This window comes from Ochotona princeps, chromosome 2 (assembly GCF_030435755.1).
Source record: "Ochotona princeps isolate mOchPri1 chromosome 2, mOchPri1.hap1, whole genome shotgun sequence".
Taxonomy (NCBI): Eukaryota; Metazoa; Chordata; class Mammalia; order Lagomorpha; family Ochotonidae; genus Ochotona; species Ochotona princeps.
Genome location: NC_080833.1, coordinates 117,907,086 through 117,921,949, shown reverse-complemented (window position 1 = coordinate 117,921,949; position 14,864 = coordinate 117,907,086). Strand labels below are relative to the sequence as shown.

The 14,864-nt window shown below is 42.3% G+C and overlaps 1 protein-coding gene across 4 annotated transcripts in view; it reads right to left on the bottom strand.

Moving 5' to 3' along the window:
- PBX1 (PBX homeobox 1) overlaps nt 1-14,547 on the bottom strand; it is a 314,626-nt gene extending 300,079 nt beyond the window's left edge. The window contains exons 1-3 of one of the 4 annotated variants that reach the window (XM_004589132.3): nt 14,163-14,546; nt 13,652-13,943; nt 10,268-10,341 (exon numbers count right to left, since the gene is read on the bottom strand). In XM_004589132.3, coding sequence (XP_004589189.1) covers nt 10,268-10,341; nt 13,652-13,842 — 265 coding nt within the window. In that variant the 5' untranslated portion in view covers nt 13,843-13,943; nt 14,163-14,546. Of the gene's footprint in view, nt 1-10,267; nt 10,342-13,651 lie in introns of all 4 variants that reach the window. The other 3 variants (XM_058660561.1, XM_058660562.1, XM_004589133.3) reach the window with 3 other exon arrangements.
- Nucleotides 14,548-14,864: the final 317 nt, after the last annotated feature.

Here is a 14,864-nt window from a genome sequence, read left to right as displayed (position 1 = left end):
GATGTTTGCCTCGCTTTCTCTTTCTTGTCTTTTCCCTTCGCCCTTATTTGGTCCCCAGAGGAAGCCGCTTAGAGCACGTAGTTTCGTCTCATCCCTTTCCACCCGGGGCCAACACACAGCACCACCTCCCCCGAACCCGCACCTACCCAGCCTCTTCCCCTGCTAGGGGGTTAGGGATTACAGGCACACAAGCGGGCAGACCACACAAAGGACAGCTGTGCCGTGCTGCCCGCTCTTTGTTTTTAAATGTTTGTTAATGTAAGCAGGGTGGTGGCCCTGGAGCCTGGCATGCAAATGCGGCAGGGAGGAATTAACGTCTACACCCTCCTATCCATAGAGCCCTTTCAAAGGGGAGAGAGGCCGGGCTCATCAAGAGTCTCAGACAGGATGGCTTTGTTGGGGACAAAAGAAAAATGCAAAGTTTCCATTCCATTAACAGTGGTAATTATAAGGAAGATTCTCTTACAGGGACCACACTTGAGAACTCAAATTGCCTAAAGTGGTCAGAAAAAGAGACCTCTCTCTCCCTCTCTCTCTCTCTCTCTCTCTCTCTCTCCCCCTCCCTCCCTCCCTCCCTCCCTCCTTCCCTCGCGCTGTGTGTGTGTGTGTGTGTGTGTGTGTGTGTGTGTTTCCGTGGGTCCTATCACAACAAGCCAACAGATAAATTTATTCCTTTAAACTGGCACATTTAACTTGTCTCAAGGCAAGATAAAATCTATACTTCTTTTTCTAACACTTACTGACCTCACTTTATTAGGATTCTGAGACATTTTTCTGAATACATTCACTTTGTTTCCAGAAACCTCACTAACAGGTAGGTGAGAAAGGAGTTATCTTATTATTTCTGTAGGAGCAATAGAGGAACAAGCAGCTCTGGACGGTTTCCAGGCTCAAAAACCAAACCCAGCCTTGTAAACTGAGTCCCTTCATAGAAGCTCACAAAGGTGTCTGCACTTGAAACCGCAAACCTTTGGATGTTTCCAAAAAGCTCCAATGTAGCATCCAATAGCTACAAAGACATACTATGCAATCCTGATTTGCATTCAGTCAGGAAGTCAACAAGGTGGATGAACGGGAGACTGGACTAGCCTAGTAAATGTGATGCTGAATGCCACAATGATAAAAAATTTTTCAAATTCCACTAATTCTTCCCCTCCTGGCTTGCCTTCTCCAATCCAACTTGATTGATGGAGGAAGCTTGAACACAACCATAACCTGTTTTATGTGACCGTCTAGAGAAGATACAAGGATTCCCGGGATAAATTAGAACTGCTGAAACGATGCAAAACGACTTTTACAAATGTTCCACCTGCCTCCTTCCTGTGAACCTAGGTCTTGCCAGAGATTCCGTTGGAGCCCATAAGGTCAGATTAGTGGCGTTACAGAGAAACTCATTCGACAGACTACCTGAGACCAAGATGTTACATGGTACAACATACCAGCTTGGGGACAGTCACACTCTACAGGGTCCCAACCGCCCCATCACCACAACTACAACCACTACTAATGGAACTCCTCTCTTCTTCCCTCCTTGACTTTCCAGCTCAACTCTGCCCACTCACTCTACTTTGGGGAACATTTACCCATTTTGCTATATAGATGAGGCAACAAAGCAGAAAATCAGGAGTCACGGAAATAAATAGAAAAATAGAAGGGGGGTTGCAGGGAAAGCCCTCGACCCTGCTCCCCGCAGTGATCTCAGAGGGTGCCATGCCAGAAGATGCCTCAGATAGCGCTTATGTCTGGAACACAGCTATCCATCAGGAACCAATTTCCACTGCGACAGATCTACCAGATTAAGTCTGAGTAGAGAATAACCATGTGTCTTCCTCAGAGTGCAAAAACTATGCCAAAAAAGCAGGAACAAAACAAAGACTTATGCCAAAACAACCATCCAAGCTTGTTCAGGCCAACAGACTGGATGCCAGTCCCACTGGGTTACAGAGCACATGAAATACGGCTTGTCCACATTAAAACGTGCTAGGAATGTGACACACACAATGACTTTCAATGTGTACAATAATTCATAGGTAACTTTTCTGTTGCTTAGACATTGAATTTGGGGGGGTAATACTTAGTTTAAATAAAATATGTGAATAAAATCAATGCTACATAATTTTCTTTTGTGTATGGGGGGGGGGGAGGGTGCTACCAAAGATACAAATCATTAAAGGTGAAATTACCAATATGTCCAGTAAGCCACACTATTACTGTATGGAGTCTCCTAAACTCCAGGACACAGGGAGGAGGGTGTGGAAATCTGCAGGCGCCTTTTGAACTTTCTCTAAAACTTTTTTGCTCCCACACGGATACCCAGTAGACGTAAAATTAGGCTCAGCAAGCAATGGACTGAGCCTCTGAAATTACCTAACAGAGTTGGTACGAAATCCAACCTGGACAGAGCCAACTTGATGAGACGTTACCAGAACCCTGTCATGTGGTTTCAAAAAAAAAAAGAGTAGTTGCCATACATTGAGCAACCCATTGAACTATGTGCTTTATATTAACATCTTTGGGAAGTAACCCTATGATAAATGTTATTATATTCATTACACAGAAGAGGAAATTGAAACTTGGTAAACGTGAATAACGTACTAATATCACAAAACAAGCTAAGATCTGATCCAGGCTGACTTAAAGTTCAAGTTCTCTCTGTCATACTGAACAGCTAATCCAGAAAGTTCTCCATAATCTTTTTCAAAAATGTTGTCTTCTCCAGGAAACTGATAACTAAAATTCCATGGTTGGACAGTCATTCTGTTGATTTCCTTTTTTTTTTTTTTGTCTCTTTAAAATGAAAATTGTTTTTGAAGGATTTCAAAATACGTCCTAAAATAAGTAAGAACCATAGAAGATAAAAAAGTCCAAAATATGGAGACGAGAGGTCACTGATTAGAGAAGGTGTAGAAAAATGAGATTTGGGGAGTGCTGAAAACAAATCCTAGTGACCTTTACACTATGAGTAGCATTACACTGGATAGTGCACCTTTTAAATAAACTTTACCCCCCCCCAAAAAAAACAGATTGCACTTGCTGCACTAATCAAAACGTATATATTAAATATATACAGTTTTTTTCCTCTTTCGGAATGCTGGTACCAATCAAACCTCCACAATGCTCTCCAAAAGACAAAAAAGATGAAGAAGAAAAAGAAAGAGAAAAAGACAGAGAAGAGGAGAAGCTAGGACAGGAGAGGGGCAGGGATGGGAGGGGAAAAAGGAAGAAATGCAGCAATGCGCTCACCACAACCATGTTGAAAAAAGTTTGGCAGTTCCTCCCAATCTAAACATAAAGTTAATGAGGCATCACAAACACTCCTATATCCAGAGAAATGCCTACACACAAAAGCCTGCATGCCGACGTCCATAGCACACATAAAAACCAAAAAGTGGAGTTAGCCCCAGTGTTCAGCAGTGGAAGAACAGGTAAGCTAGATGTGGTATGTCCATCACAATGGAATATTAGGTGATCACAAAGAAGATGAAGAACTGTTACACGCCAAGAACAGGTTCACCCTTAAACATGCTAAAAGAAAGAAGCTACTCAAAAAACAACATAGGTGGTATAACTGTCTGTGAAATACCCAAAATAGGCAAATAGGCCAAGTTCATGGAAACAGAAAGTGAACGAGTGGCAAGGAAGAGAATGTGGACCGACTCCGGAGGAGCATCAGGCTTGAGGGGATGGGAATGAAACTGTCCTAAAAGTAGACTACGGTACGTACGTAGCTTTGTGAAGATATTAAAATCCTTTAAGTGGATGAGTTTCATAGTATATGTGCTATATCTCAGCAAAGTTGTATAAAACAAAGGGAAAAAAAATCTACCATGTCTCTAGACTGTCCTGAGACAAAGGCAAGATTTTTCCCAAATAAAGAAGGCAGAAAAAGGTGAAGTTGTCCTCCCTCCTTTCGGCTACTCGTCCCTGCATTGAGACATCATCAGCTGAATGAAAGGGCCTGTGTGCTTTCAGAGAGAAATTCTTTTTAAATATGATTGCACAACGACCACGGCTGCTGATGCTAAGAAAAACGCGGTTCCTAATATATGCGAGTCTAGCTTTTCAGGTGGATGTTGTCCTATTTGTGCAAAATTAAAAACCTTTGTCTCTGCTCCTCCCCATTCTCTTCTGGCCTCTTCCAACCTAGTCCCAGCCTTTGGGTCAGAAACAGCTAATTCTCACTTTAAGAGAATGGCAAGAGAAACAAAAGAAAGCAATTCTTAAAATCAGCATATTTTTTGTCTCTTTTCAGCATAGAATCATAGAGACTTGGGAGTTGGCTGGGTCTTTAGGGACCATCTGGTGTAAGCTTCTCTTTTACATGTAAGAAAACAAAGCCAGGAATAATAAAAGCTAACAGTTATTGAATGTTTATGCTATGCCAGGCCTAGTAATTTACATGTATTACCTTATTTAATACTTGAAACAGCCCGTCTAAGATAAGTCCCAACATCATATTTTTTTAATAGATAAGGATAATGAGGCACAGAGAGGTTTAGTAGTTTATATAGGGTTACACAGTTAAAAGGTAGCAACTCTGGGACACAGACACAACAAATCTAGAAACCAAGTTCTTAACCAGTAATATAGTTTCTTCTAAAATTGTTTCAGCAATTTGTCTGTGGTCTTTTAACTACTTAGTGGGAGCTCTAGAACTAGCATGGGGTTTCAGATATCCACCCCAATATCTCTCACAAAAGATTCAATCCATACAATTAAAGCTACAGATTAAACCAAATTGAGAATTTTCCAGATATTATAGTCTTGATTTCTACCAGTAATTGAGAGATGGAAAGACAGCTGTTAGAGGTTAGAGGACCTTCGGGTGAGTTCCTTTTGACCCTATCCTGCCAATAATGAAGGCGAGGTTTTATGATGTTATAGCAATCTACACCTTCATTTTCTCTGCTAAGCATCACCCTACCAATTCTGAAAAGTGACATCCCTGAGAGGCAGATGGGACAAAGTTGCAACCAAAGAAATAACACATGCGAGACGGAAGAGACAACCCCACAACTTATAGACCGGTCTTTTGCCTGAAAGAGTTAATGGAACAACACCCTAACAGAATGGGATACAAGTCCTGAGATAATTACTATAGAAAACACAGCATCTGTTATTTATATAGTTTAGAGAGCTCAAAGCATTTGCAAATGAGTTATTAATCCTCCACTTATTTTATTTATTAAGTATTGCATTCCTTAAATCTCACTACACCATTCTACCAAAACAAAGGCAGTATTATATTTCTGTAAACGGGGTTAAGGCAAATCAATGGAGTGCTTTTCAGGGTAGTATACTGGTGGGGAAGTCTTTGAAGCTGGACCCAACACTGCTTCTATCATGTTGTGCTTTACATGATTTTTTTTTTAAAGAAAAGCAATAAAATCACATTTAGATTCACTTCACCAAGCTCAAAGCATAACAGTATCCATCGAGAAGGCATTTGAAAAAAAAATTATTGATACACTTTCTTAGGGCTTTTATGTAAACCATGTGTCCAAGCAAGCCAGAGCCATTCTTTAAATTAAAATGCTGTCCTACTCAAATACATTCAATATTTAGTTTATTTGTTTGTGGGTGGGGGGGAAGAGTAGGTGGTACTTTTGTAACTATGCCAACAACAACAGAAAGTTCCTGAGTGTCAGCATGTGAAAAGGCGTGGCCCCAACAGAAAGCTAAGTAGAGCAGGTACTGCTGCAAGGGTCAGCCCAGAGCCCAGCCTGCAGCCCAGCCAGGGAAGCTCAGGCTCCCCTCCTTCCTCACCAACTCTCCAAAGCCTACAGCTCGTGGCTTACACGTGGCTCTCTGCATCGACCCCCCTCAGGAGTCCTCTCTCAGATTCTCTCTCCTGTCCCATCCCTGCACAGACCCTTAACATCTGTATAAATGACACCAAGTTTCCAAAACTCCAACCTGTGGTAGCCATGACCCAGCTGTTCTTTGCAACAACTTCACTTTTCAGAAGCCAGCATTTTTTCTGAACTCATTTCTGAAACTGGGGCACACAACCATGAACTGACAGAAGGGAAATATCCCTTCACTAACTCCTCTCACATGAATATAGGTGTGTAGTTCATATCCAGATTATTAGAAATCATGTTGCTGGTCCTGAAAGGTGGTGAGCTCAGGCCCTTCCAAAAAAAAAAAAAAATAAAAGGGACCAAGTTCTCAAAATTTCATCAACAGAAACTTTTTAGATGTGCCTGAAACACATGGGTTTCTAGGAAAAGTCACTTCTGCCTTTTATTCCAAAAGAAATCTAACAAGAAACTGGCACGAATCATTGAGTTACTTTACTCCTATTTTTACTGCTCCAAGTCTCATCCTGTTACAATTATTCCCTGCCATACACGGGCTCATTGATAGTATCCCAATAGATAGAGATATAGAGAAAGATAGAGGTAGTTAGAACAGACACACACAGGAACACACAAAGTATTCCCCGATGCTTTAAAGCGAGAGGAGAGGAATTTAAGGCCCATGAAATAACTGTTACATTAAAAAGGTGCAGCAAGCAATAAGGGACAGTATCATTAGTGCAATGCAGCAGCAGACAACTCCCATACATACACTCACATATACACTCCCATACACACACACACACACACACACACACACACACACACACACACTACAGTTTCGTGATGGGTGCATTAAACATAGAGAAAAAAGGAAAAAGAAGTGAGAACAAAAGGGTGTTAAAGAAGCCAAAAATAATTTCTACACTTCTCCAATTATTCAGCTTCACTGTAGACAATCTGCAGAGGAAAACTGGCTGAAAAGTTCCATTTATAACTATTTTGTTCTAAAATTAAAAACTATTCCTAACAATTGTAGCTATTCATCGCTATCTATAAATATTCTTCTTTATAGGTGACGCCTAATTTTTTTTTATGGCTTCCCAATTTTTAAACCTGGGTGACTTTGACACAGAAGTGAGAAAAAGATGAAGAAGTGTTTAAGGATATGTTCAAAAGTCTTTTTTAAGAAATACAGTATGTTTCGCTCTTTTAGCACTTTCTTTCCATCAATTCTACTACCACCATACGTGTGTGTATATATACATGCGTATTATATATACATCTGTTACATAGCTTATTGCTAGTATGTCGGAAGACAAGGAATGGTCCTTAAAAACAAAGAAAATGAGATAGTAAGTGCTTTAAAATTCTCTATTAAGTTTCTTCTGTTCCCACAAGGAGCAGCAGATAAAATCTGAGACTCACATTGCTACAGGGCTGGCTTTTCTTCTTTTTCTTTTTTGTGTTTTTCTTGCTAAGGTTTAAGTTTTGGCACCCAAGCATCTCACTATCATTCTTTTCTGTTTAGTATTATTTTTAAAAAGCAACAAAGTATCAAAATAAAAAAAGTGTGCCCACACTCTAAAGCAAGAAGACACATGGGTTTTTTTTTTTCTCTCTCTTTTTTTAATATCCCACAGTAAGTTCTGATTTAAATACCAATCAATCAACTGTAATTTACACGGCGTTGCCTACTTTGGGCTTTATGTGCGTGCATTCTTTTTTTTTTTCAAGTCCCAAAACGTTAGTGAGAGAACTTAGCTAGTTTTCCTATCTACTTTGGGCAAAATCATTAACAAAAAGCAAAAGTAAAAGCAGTACCAATCCCCTCTCCAGAGTTCCACCTAGGTGAGCCAAATGTGAGAATCCAAACACACAAAGCCAACCTTTAACTGGTGTGGCAGCCCAGAAACACTCCTTCAAGCCAGGAAGGCCTGAAAGTAACAGCAAAAAGTCTGTCCCAAAACAACAAATTAACTTGGGTGAACTGATCACTCAAGGGAAGTAGCAAGAAGTAAGAAAGAAAGAAGCGGAAAAAAAAAAAAAAGAAAAAAAAAATCGCCTGCAACTTTGCAGACACTGCCTGCAGGCACGGAGGTTTGCTGGCCCAGAGGAGCAGCAGTCAGCAGAGTCCCGGGGACCCAGGATTGTGCTTGACAATCAAGGGTGTGCTTAACTGCACGGCTGACTCCTACCTACAACACCCAACCTGACTGGGACAGGTGACTTCAGTTGGTCGCTGGATCCTTCCAACACACATGCTGAAAATGCAGGTAGGCTGTGTGTGTGTGTGTGTGTGTGTGTGTGTGTGTGTGTGGCCTTCACCCAGAGATACCCTCTCAGTACATAACTCTGGTGGGTGCCCGGAAGACACAGGATAATGATCCTTATCCCTTTCAATGTATTTGATAAACTATTTTTTTTAGATGTATCAGTCTCAACACACAAAACCTTAAGTCCAATATTTTTTCAAAAAAACTTCCAGCGTTAAACACATTGACAACTTAAAAACCAAAACGCATCTAGACACATAGGAAAGCTTCAGCGTTGTTTTGACCAATGCAATTGCTTCGCATCACCAAGCTTTGGCCAACATGAACAAGCAGCAAACTCTTTAGCCCACAACACCTGAACCGGATCTCCATTCACACCCACCCACTTTGATCAACTGCCTGGCTCGGTTTTAATTAGGAGGCTAGAATGAAACACTTTGGCCACAATGTCCACTGAAGTGTCCTGACAGGCTTCCTTTCAATAAAAGCCTTACAAAGTGCCTTCAGAAAACAGATTCTCCTTAGTCCCCATGATCACATGTGCCTTTATAGTTTGACTCCACATAGTATGAGCCACAGATCAGCGGCAGCTCATACTCTACTAGAAACAAATTCCAACAAACCAACTATTGAAAGGAAATAAATATTAGAGATCAAAGAAGAAAAGGAGAAGAAAGAAAAGGAGAGAAGGGGGTGGAGAAGGCATGTGTACACACTTAGGTCTATTTTTCTAAGCTAATAGAAAAAAGAACCTAGGAAGTATGACACACTGAAAAAACCTCTTTTGGTATCTGAATGTACAATCCATAAATCTCTAACAAGGCTTCTGCAACTAAAATTAGACAATGAACAGCTTCGTCCTAACGTTAGACTGTGACAAGGCGACCTGGAAAGGCTTAAAGGGCTGACCATCACTGCTCAGGTGCTCAGGTCGAAAATGTAACGAACAACACAACCAACCATCCACAGAGGAGCTGCTTACTCAGGTTACATACATTTCCAGACCCGGATGATTATACATTCAATCAACAGTCAAATCTTGCAACTGATTTTTTTAAAAGGAGAAAGCTCTCAGAAAGAGAGCCCCCTGCATGCCCTCTCCCCCAGCCCCCTTTTTTATGGGCAACTATCAATGTATATCAACCGGGCATGCAATCATATTCATTGTCAGTTTCATTCATGTCATGCCCTTGCTTATATGGTTTAGATATGAATTATTGACTGTTACACTCCTTGTTGTAAAAACTAAATAAATAAACAGGATGGCAGGTCCTCTGCACTGCCTTGAAGCCAGCGAGTAAGTTAGAGCCCAGCAGAAGCTCCTCTTTCTCTAACCTCCCCCTCCTCTTTTTGCCTTGGTTTCAGATTGCCTTCTCAACTCTTTTTCTTTTTACAAGGGAGAGATTTAGCCACTCTGGAAAATTAAGGATTAAAGTAAACAAACAAGAGGATGTTACTAAATGTCCTTCCCAGAGCATCTGTTGTTTAAGAACACCTCTGATTGATGACTGCTGTTTTTTAATTGTTGCTTTAAAATTTAAATGCCCTCCTGGGATGTGGTATAAGTGTGTAAGTCCATGATATGAGGTCTAGAAAGTAGAAAAACAACAGCGTGAGTGATCTCATGGCGGTATACACTCCTAAACCAACGATTCTCCTAGCAATAAAATCACAGGTCACTCCAATACCGATAACCTAATGTTGCAGAGTGCCTTCCACAAAGGTATTTGACAACATTCTCTGCTGAGAACTTCCAGTCTGCTGCTTCGTGTAATTACACAGAAAAAAAGCAAAAGAAACTTCACACAATTTGCTCTCCCCAAACCCAGCTCCAAAGACACTAGACTTTAAAATATGAGCCAAAATATATTCCTCCTGGAAGCGGACTTTTACTTTCATATTTTCCCCCCAAAGGTAGACCATTGTATAAATTTCCTTTCAGAACCTATATTTTAGCCTCAGTTTCAAAGAGGCTGGAAAAAGAGTTAAGGAAAATAAACCAGTAATCCTTGATGATAACTGTCAGAGAAACTTGATGCTTTCTTATAAAGAAGACATGGGTAGGACTTCTACTAGAAGTGATCCCACTTTGATTCTGAAATTGTACTATTTCAATAACAGGCTTGAGATTGCCGCTTAAGTGATTCAGTGGTCAAAGAACACGCTAAAACATTGGAGTCTCATTCCTACCTGTTTTCTCTTTGATTTCACACAACACATTAAACAAGGCGGGCTTCATTCTGTGGCAGTTTAAAGCATGTTTTCTGCAAGAAAAAAACAACACCATGATAGCTGAGGAGGACTCTCTAGATCCAAACGCTGCTAACGCACAAGAGAAATCTGAACATTTAGCCAAAATTATGTACCTAGCAGAACTCTGTGGCACGCTTCAATTGCTTTTATGACTTAATATGCAGAGTCCCGTCGCAGAAGAAGAAATAATGTTAATTAGCAGGGAGAGAGCAAGATTTAAATACAGAACAGAACTAACCTAAATGATGCCTATTTACAGACAGGGTTTCTTTCTTTTTTTCTTCTTTCTGAATAGTTTAATCAAAATGGGATTCGTAAACCAATAATCCTAGCCAAGACAATGCGCAGAGCAAAGCCTGATGCACAGGTTAACAGTTGTGTCTAATCTATGCAACGGCCACAGCCTAAGAGCTGTCTGCCTCTCGGGCTATGTGTTTTCAAATTTAATTCATCCATGTGTTCGAATTCATTCCACAGATGCCCCTGTATTCTCATAAACACAAGATGCTTGAAAGGTCTTCTGAGTAGAACTGTCAATTTATAAAATTTCAGTCCCCAAGTTAAAGAGTATGGAAATGCATTGCCAGGGGGCAAACATACCCATATGGGGAATAAATTCATTTCTCTGTGTTCACATTACGCCTCTTGTGCACACACCGCTTATTTGCAGGTGTCGAAATTCAATTATTTACAATTAGGATCTTGCACCCATTGGGGGGAAAAATACAATTTTGCCTTTTAGATTACTGATTTACCTGGTGTGTGTGCGCACGTGTGTGTGTGTGTGTGTGCGCGCGCCTTTCGAATGCTCTTGAGCAAGAAAACAATACCTTCCCTTCTAGTTTATTATGGAATCACTTAACAGAATGCTACTGTTTTGGAAACAAAATACTGATCATATCAGCTATTTGTTCAATAAATTCTATTTACTAAGTAAAATTAATATACGCAGATAAATGGGAACCCCTGGCTCTCAAGATACACGCAACTCTTGTTTTGAAATCCCTTTGAAAGTTAAATAGAAAAAAAATATATACACAGACATCTCATGAAGAAAACAGGTCCGAAGCGCGTTCTCTCTCTTGTCCAGTAGCGAGAGTTTAAAGGTAAAATTCAAGAGTATCAAAATTAACACATACCTTATATCTAAAATACCAACAGTTTACTTTGTAAATAATAAATGCACTCTGTGGAGGTACAATGGAAAGATAAAAAGAACAGCCCTTTCTCAGTAGAATCACATTATTTAAGCCAAAAGGCTGAATGATGATTTAGTCTCACGTAGCAATGAAAAAAAAGCTATCCTCTTAAATACTTCTCATCACTTATATTCTTACACAAGGGCCAAAGACACACAAAGATTCCCACAGAGCTAGATCAAAATATTGCATGGCCACAGCGCACTAATGGGGTTAGGGAGGGAGAAGTGAAAATGTACCCAATCCCAAATTGTATCTGATCTCTCTCAGTATCTTAGCCAATAAAGAGGGGCACCCATTGAGTTCTGGTTAACCCTCAGTACCACAAGAAAGAGGAGCCCTGAACAGCAGAGAAGTAGGCATGCCTACTGGCCTCTTCTGCTTCATCAACTTACTAAACCAGTTGACTTGTATAGCTCAGGGATTTTTTTTTCCCCTGGAATAGTGTAATGAAGAAATCTGCTCCAATTCAAAAGAGAATTGCCAGGGGGGAAATTTTACATTTACCATACCTAATGGCTTTTCTTCAGATAATAAAATTGAAAAAGAGCACCAATAATTAAGAAAAAAAAATTCCCTCTCCTTAAAAAAAAAATTAAAATTAAAAAAAAACACTAGTTCCGAGTCTGAGTCTTCGAGGCTTTCCAAGTCTTCAGGCACCCTTGAACATCAATACTTTTGAGTTTACATGTTGCATATGATTGTAGCTAAAATAAGGGTGCAGTCCACAGCATGCACGCTCTGAGTTGCCTTCTCTCATTTTCTCAACATAGATTCCCATCTCCTTAGACCAAGTTATATATGAAGATGTCTCCTGCACATTACTAAGTCACTGGAGGTACTGGAATTTTATCTACACAAGTAAAAGATTTTCAAAGCAAGGGGGCAAAACTAAATAAATAAATAAAAACTTCTTTGGCAATTTAGCCCAGTTGGGGTCATTTTAAAGACCTGTGTAGTGTTTTGATTTAGTTAGTGAGGGTGGCCCTGTGCTTTATTTTAAAGGAGAACTGATTGTAGAAATCCTAGAAAACTGTGTGCATGACAGTGGAGTAAGTTAGGAAGCTACACAGCTTTTTTTTTTTAATGTGTTCTTAATGAAGATCTTCATGTCCTATGGTATTAGAAGACATGAAATCACACAGGCTTTCATTTCTGTGCGGTTGCATAGTAAATGGTCCAGAAAGGAGCTTAGAGAAAAAAGCCTGTCCACATGAAGGGGCCAGCAACCCCCTTTTAAAGGACCGTCCATAGCTGCCTGGGTCCCAGAAGGGTCAGTACAGCGACTCCAATTAGAGACAATAAAGTTAAACTGCAAAACCAGAGTTTCTCAAAAACTAATAAATAAGCCTAAGAGCAAAAAAGAAAAAAAAATCGCCCTTATTTCTTTTTTCCATTAGCTTCCTTCAAAAGAGAAAAAGAAAAGAAAAAAAATTAAATGAATGCAGAGTATTTTCTGCACAGCCGACAACTCCTGACAAAGAAATAGCCTGCTTTTGTTTTGTTTTCTTTTGGGTTTGTTTTGGTTTGAAGGCAGTAGGAGAAGAATGGGAAAAGATTGAAAAAATAATAATAATCATGCAGAGGCGTTAAGTCGAGAAAGAAAATTAAACTCGCCGCCCGAGTTAGGGAGAAGGAGTCAACTCCATTTGCAAAAAAAAAAAAAAAAAAGTGTTCTCGGGACCTTGTATTTTGTAGCGTGTCGGAGTCCCTCAGCTAGCAGGCAGGGCACCGGTTCGGAACTTGACAATCTTGCTCCGCCTGCTACTTTTGCCAGCAGCCCCCGTGAGCGGGGCCGGCCGCCTCGGCGTGCCCGGGCGGGTGTGGGTACCCCCGGCCGCCGCTGCCCCTCGCACTCGCACGCGCGCACGCACCCTGCACAGCCCCAGCCCCGCACGGCCGCCACACTTTCGATAACAACGCGCCCGCCACCGAGCCTGCTCCTCCGCCCCAGCGGTCGCTTGCTTGTCAAAATGGGAAAAGAACATTTAGCAAGAAAGCGCCGTGCTGATTCGGTTCCCATTGTTTGCCCCCGCGAGAGGGAGAAAAACAACAACAACAACCAAAAAAAAAAAAAAAAAAAAAAAAACCAAGAAAGGCAAAAGAAAAGCCTCCATCTCACCTGGCTTGCGCTTCATCCAAACTCTGGTCTGTGATGGTCATGATCTGCTGTAAAATGTCTCCAATGTCCTGCTTCCTCCCGCCCTCCCCCTCGGTCCCTCCGGCCCCGTCCTGCAAGTGCTGGGACAGGCCCGGGTGCCCGGCCATCCCGACCCCGGCGTGGGAATGCATCAGCCTGGGCTGCTCGTCCATTTCCAAAAGGCTGCGGCAGCCCCCGGCTCTTCCTCGTCTGCTCCTCGCTTCGGCTCGTGGGAAGCACCAGGGCTTTTTATCCTTCAAGCTGTCTTCAAATCCTTTTCAGGATAAACAGGGAAGGGGAGAAAAGAAGACCAAAAGAAAAAAAAAATCCCTTTGCCTCTTTGGAGGATGGTGGGGGGATGGGGAGCGGGGTGGTGGGTGGGTGGGTGGGGGGACCGTGGAGGGGTTGCGGGGTGAGGGTTGGGGGGGTGAGGGCTTGGTGGGAAAGGGTGTTGACTCCAAAAAGCAAGAAAAAAAATAAATAAATAAACCACCTTCCCACTTGGCGAAAAGAAATCAGAGCTGGCTTTTGGTTTTTGCAGTCCGGTCTCCTTTGCAAGGCAGAAATGGGCTCCCGGCGCTTAAATCTGTGGCTTAATCCTTTTGCAAATATGCATTGATCGGGAGAAAGGAGAAGAAGGCAGGGGGATTGCAATGCAAACTTTCCCCCCCACCCTCCGCTGCCCCCCACCCCCACTCCGGGCCAGAGTGATCTCAAAGGGGGTGGGCTGTTGCAAAAGCCAGATCTCCCCCAGCCGCGGCGGCAGGCAACGCACAGGCTTCTCTCCTCCTCCTCCGTGCTCTGCAAACTCCGGCAGCCCCGTCAGCCTCCTGCTTTTGTTTAGCTCAGGCTTAGGACTCCAGAAACATATACAGAAAAACCACAGCCTGAGAGGAGGAGGAGGAGGAGGAGGGCGACAAGGAGCAGAGGGGAGGGGGCGGAGCCAAGGGGAGGGGTGGGGCCAGCCCGCCGGGACACGCCCCTCGGCCCTGATTGGCCGGCCGCGACAAGACGGGCACCTCCTGCCCCGGCTGGGCCTCCTCCTCCGCGGCCTCCTTGGGCTCCTCCTCGCCCGGCGCCCTGTCAATCAGAGTTCAGAGGTGGGCCGGGAAGGAGGCTGAGCTCATTCCCGGGCTCGAGGCCTTAAAGGTGCCACGGTGTTGTGGCTCAGGCTCCCTGAGGCGCTTTCGGCTTT